A 5,534-nucleotide genomic window follows, 5' to 3' on the forward strand; every position below is an offset into this window, starting at 1 on the left:
ATAAAACGAAGACCCAAAAACGAAGACCCCTATTTTTTCTCTTTCATTTTGATGATAATACGCCAGGCTCTCACAAAATCCAAATTAAGAAATTTTTCTGTTTGTGAAATTTTTAAGGGTCTTCGTTTTATAGACACCATATAGACACCCTATATGGGTGTCTACAAAACGAAGACCGAAGACCCGAAAAACGAAGACCTCCAGTTATTTCTCAATTATCTTATTGAAAGTATTTCAAAATCATCATAAAACAGGTGCCAAGTACCTATTTCATTATTTTATCGGAATAAAATGAGGAATATCAAGAAATACTTAAGGGTCTTCGTTTTATAGACACCCTATGGGTGTCTACAAAACGAAGACAGAAGACCAGAAAAACGAAGACCCACTTTTTTTTTTCTTTCAATCGCGATAAAATAATGTTTTTAAATCACTTCATGCTATGTATATATAGTATTCGTCTTCTTAGCACATTGTTGCCTGAATCTGAGTCAATTGAATGATTTACCCTTTATTCCAGTTCCAAAGCGACAACCAATGTTGTACGTCCACGGCTGGTGGCTGAGCGCGTCTTGGCGCTGCTACCCTCTAACGAAGGCTTGGCCTAGCGGTACGCGTATTTTTGGGACCTACAGAAAACTTGAATATTTCATTCAATAAACTTGTTCCATGTTAAAATAAACAGTAGGAATGTGGTATAGTGACGCATATGTGCAGCATCGGTCATTTGGTAGTGACACCAACATAGGATGGACGAGATGATTAAGGGTCTTCGTTTTGTAGACACTCTATATGGGTGTCTACAAAACGAAGACCCGAAAAACGAAGACCCACATTTTTTTCTCTCAATCGTGATAAAATAATGAAACATGTACTTGGCAACTGTTTTATGATGATTTTGAAATACTTTCAATAAGATAATTGAGAAATAATTGGAGGTCTTCGTTCTGTAGACACTTCGGGTCTTCGTTTTGTAGACACCCATATAGGGTGTCTATAAAACGAAGACCCTTGAAAATTTCACAAACAGACGCCCAAAAAATGTCGTAAATTTGATTTTGTGAGAGCATGGCGTATTATCATCAAAATGAACGAGAAAAAAATAGGGGTCTTCGTTTTTGGGTCTTCGGTCGTCGTTTTATAGACACCCCTTTTTGTTCCACAGTTAGAGCAAAACATGGCTTGACACTATGATGTAGCCCTGCAGCGCATCTGACCTGACCTCAGTCTGTTGTCAATTAATATGAAATGCGCGCGCGCAAAGGCTTTTCCATTTTGTTTGCAGGGTTTCATTTTTTTGTTTGCAGCATTTCCTTTTTTGCTTGCAGCTTTTTCATTTGTTTGCTGGTGTTTTTATTTTTTGCTTGCAGCGTTTCTTTATTTGTTTGCTAGTGTTTTTATTTTGTTTGCAGCGTTTCTTTATTTGTTTGCTAGTGTTTTTATTTTGTTTGCAGCGTTTCTTTATTTGTTTGCAGCGTTTCTTTATTTGTTTGCTAGTGTTTTTATTTTTTGTTTGCAGCGTTTCTTTTTTGTTTGCAGCATTTCTTTTTTGTTTTCAGCGTTTCATTTTTTTGTTTGCTGGTGTTTTCTATTTTTGTTTGCATCGTTTCCATTTTTGTTTGCATCGTTTCTATTTTTGTCTGCATCATTCCTTTTTTGTTTGCATCATTTCTTTTTTTGTTTGCAGCGTTTCTTTTCTGTTTCCATGATTTCTTTTTTGTTTGCAGCGTTTCTTTTTTGTTTGCAGCATTTCTTTTTCTTTGCAGTGTGTCCCTTGTGGGCCATCGTATAAATGTCAAAAAAATCAGCCCAAAAGCTTATCTTATTTCTGTTAGTTACGCACTGCTGATTCGCAATGTTTGTCATCACTTCATGATGTCTACCGATTCGTGAAAAAGGCCTATAGCCCAGTACCTGATGATCTCCGTGATTCGTTTGCCGAAGTCAAGGTCGGGCCTAGCAAACATGCCTCGGATCTCACGAAGGTAGCACCTACTTCACTTCTACGTGATGTTATTACCAGTTTAGAAGAAGAACTTGCAGATGTAGGGGATGACTGCTATCCTCTGTGCACTGTCTGTAAAGACAGTGGTCACTCTGCGCAAAAAAAAAACCAAAAGCGTACCTTCACTCTAAAACAGTGATGTAAATGGGCTGTGAGATCAGCAGTATGAATGACTAATCAAACTAAAGAGGGAAACGTTCTCAGAATAAACTTGTTTGAACCTGATTTACGCTTCGGACCAATGGGCTTTTGGACCAAAAGTACTCACCTGTCCAAATTTATTGATTTTTCGTAGTATTAGCGCATTTCGGAAAGCGCCACCAGCGTCAGTTTATGTGTATTCTACATAGAGATATAATAAGAATACTAGAGCGCTAACTGCAATGTATTCGATGTTAGAAATACGCAGAGCTGTGTGCGTGTACCATCCAATATGGCTGCCATAATCAAATTTCGCCTAAGCACCATCATTTGCAATTGCGCCCTCAATTTACACAAAAAGTTCCGTACAGCTAGTTACCCGTATGTTTGAAACTCGAGCGTTGCGGTGTATTGGTGTAATGTACACGATTTTAATTTTCATTCCTTGGTACTTTATTTTAAATAAGGTGCTCCACTTGGCCTCGTTTTGGCTACGATAGTTTAATAATTTGTTATTACCATTACTCATCATTAATGAAATAATAGTCAGTCAGAGGCCTTATTTATGGTAATAATATGTATACTACGCCTGAAGGTGGCGCTTTACTACATCGGCCATCTTGGATGGTACACATACATAACTCTGCATTGCTTCGCCATCTTGTCAGCACTCTAGTTGTTTAATAGCTCTATGGTATTCAATGGAACGCCATGCAAATAAGTAATATGGAGCGCCATTGGTACCAAAATCGATTTATTCTTAAGCATTTTAACTGATTAAGACAAAGATTAGGGACTGAAAACCAGTCTAGTACTCACCCAACTAAAATAAGGAACTTTGGACCAAAGACCCTTCGGACCAACGGGCCTTCGGACCAAAGACCCTTCGGACCAAATGTACGCACCCATATAGGAGGTATTGTGAGGGCACTGTTTAGTAAAACGAGAGTAAATATATATTTTAACACTACACCCAATACCCACACCCCCCAATGGGTGTCCCAAGATTATATCTACTGTATGGCCTAGTTCAGACTAGGTGGATAAACCCGGCTCAACTCACCGGGTTTATCCACCTGCTAGTCCGAACTAGGTGGCTTATCTCTTGCTTATCTCAAGCCGGGCTGTGTTCCTATAGTAACTAGGCCTGGCGCGCCACCGTGTTTAACTTTTCTAAGCAGGGCTTTAATCGTTGCGGGGGGTCTTGCATTGACTTCCGGGTAACAAAATGACCAATCAGCATTCAATTACGTACGCTGTGAGCGAGCGTACGTTTCGCGAGAGCAATGTTTTCAAACACGTTTATTGGTTACGGTTCATTATTATGCAAATTCTCGCCTGGCTAAACCCGCCAGTCTGAACGCCCGGCAAAGTTAAGCCGGGCTTAACGTTGAGCCGGGCTTAACTCAAGCCTGGCTTATTTCCAAGTCTGAACGTAGCCTATGTAGGCCTATAAAAATATATACACCTGTCAATTCGGATAAGTGGAATTTTCCGGAGTGTGTCAATCGAACTTAACTGACCAATCAGAATACTGTAGTGCCAGGAATACGCACGTGTTTACGTATATTTACGCTATCTTTTTGTGGGACAACAATATCCAAGTGAGCTGTGCTTAAAGCAGAAAGGTCTATTGTAACTCTTATCCTTTTTTCATTTTGTTGTTGTAGATCTCATTCTGGCAGCTTGATACTTTTGAAGACTATAAACCAATTAGTATACTGTACAATTTACCAAAGGTAAAATTTAAATACAGATATCAACGATCTTTCAAACCCACTGATTCTAAGAAATGCCAATCACACTTAACTGAACCAATCAGAGCAGGACCACAAATACACACTGCGTGTGGGTGACTGACTAGGACTCAAGCACTGTACAGTAATGTTTAGAGTTTCTGCATATACAGTAGCAGCATAATGATTTAACAGATTATAATTAAGTTTTATGTATTACCGTGTTTGTGTTGCTATTGCGGAATTAGTTATTACTGTATTATTATCATTCGTGTATCAGTGCCACAATTGCTACGAACACTCGGTTTAAGTTTTCAAATAATTGCCATATAATATACTGTATGCAATGTGTTCATAGTAGTTGTGCCTGTATTGCATTGTGAAAACTGCAAAATAAGGTTACAAAACCCGAAAATGTTAACGTTCATCTTTGCTAACCTTAATAGGCCTACTTTTCATTCATGTTACTGTGTGCCATGAAATCCTTTCCAAATCAGTCGAAATCTGTATGTGCACACATCCATTTTTAGTTACAACTGGTAGTTACAACTGGTACCAACTAACAATTGCATAATTTGCTATAGGGTCAGCAATTTAGTTATGTTATATAGTCGAAATCGAATGCTGACCCATTTGTTGTATTTCAATTTTCATTTTTCGTCATTGATTAAATGCCATTCATTTAGTAAGGCATCTATATGTAATAATGTTATTTTTTATTTCTTTCAAGCACTCTACATTCACAACGAATATATCAAGACCAAGCTTTTTAAGCAACAGTAAATATAAGCCTTCACATGCATATACAGACAATTGTACTGAATGGACAAATCAAGATTACAACGACAGTTTAAGAGTACGACTACATTGCTATGAATTTAATACAAAGAGAGAAGGAATCTTAAATATACAAAAAGAGGAGAGCGAAGTATTTTTTGTTTCTTATATTAATCAATCGTTACAATATGGAAGAGATATATGCGTGAGGCTTGATTCTTACGTTTTGAACGGTACAGCTGTAAAGCCAACGAACGGAGGAGATTTCTTTTTTGCGATTTCCAACAGTATACGCGTTGGAAAAGAGAATTTCAGCACGGCCGGAAAGGTAATTGACCATTTAAATGGTTCCTACTCTTTTTATTTTACGGCCGCATGGTCGGGTCCTACAAACATCTCTATCTTAAGGGTCCACTCTTCTGAAGCAGTTGAATGGATCAGGGAGATAATGTGGACAGTGGAAAGGAGACTATTCTGGAAAGGGATTTACAAATGTCAACAGAAACTCCAAGAGGAAACTCTATGTTATGTTGATAGACAAAACACTAACAATGACAATTCTAGTAAGTTGTGTTTGTATCGTAATGTAGAAGCGCTTGGTAAAACAACATTAACTTGTCGGAAACCAGCAATATGTAACTGTAGCCAGTTGTCATCATACAAAGGAGCTAAGAAAAACATCCTCAATGAAGCAAAGTCTTTTCTGAAGAACAGAATGAACCTCTTTAAAGGGTACGTGTTTTTAAATAGCTAAGTGGCTTGTATATTATAATATACTTTAAAGCCCTTTAATTTCGTGCGCCCCTAATTTTCACGATTTTCGCGATAAAACGATAAAAATCAGGGGCGTGCGAAATTCTGAATGATAGTTTTGT

At 37.9% G+C, this 5,534-nt stretch overlaps 1 protein-coding gene across 1 annotated transcript in view; it reads left to right on the plus strand.

Annotated features, from left to right (window-relative positions):
- Nucleotides 1-5,413, plus strand: part of LOC117105704 (NXPE family member 3-like) — a 9,665-nt gene extending 4,252 nt beyond the window's left edge. The window contains exons 2-3 of the mRNA XM_033246938.1: nucleotides 3,817-3,885; nucleotides 4,613-5,413. Coding sequence (XP_033102829.1) covers nucleotides 3,817-3,885; nucleotides 4,613-5,413 — 870 coding nt within the window. The remainder of the gene's footprint in view (nucleotides 1-3,816; nucleotides 3,886-4,612) is intronic.
- The last annotated feature ends 121 nt before the right edge of the window (nucleotides 5,414-5,534 follow it).

The sequence above is a fragment of the Anneissia japonica genome, unplaced genomic scaffold, assembly GCF_011630105.1.
Source record: "Anneissia japonica isolate Jap-2015-1 unplaced genomic scaffold, ASM1163010v1 scaffold287754_len4335492_cov202, whole genome shotgun sequence".
Taxonomy (NCBI): Eukaryota; Metazoa; Echinodermata; class Crinoidea; order Comatulida; family Comatulidae; genus Anneissia; species Anneissia japonica.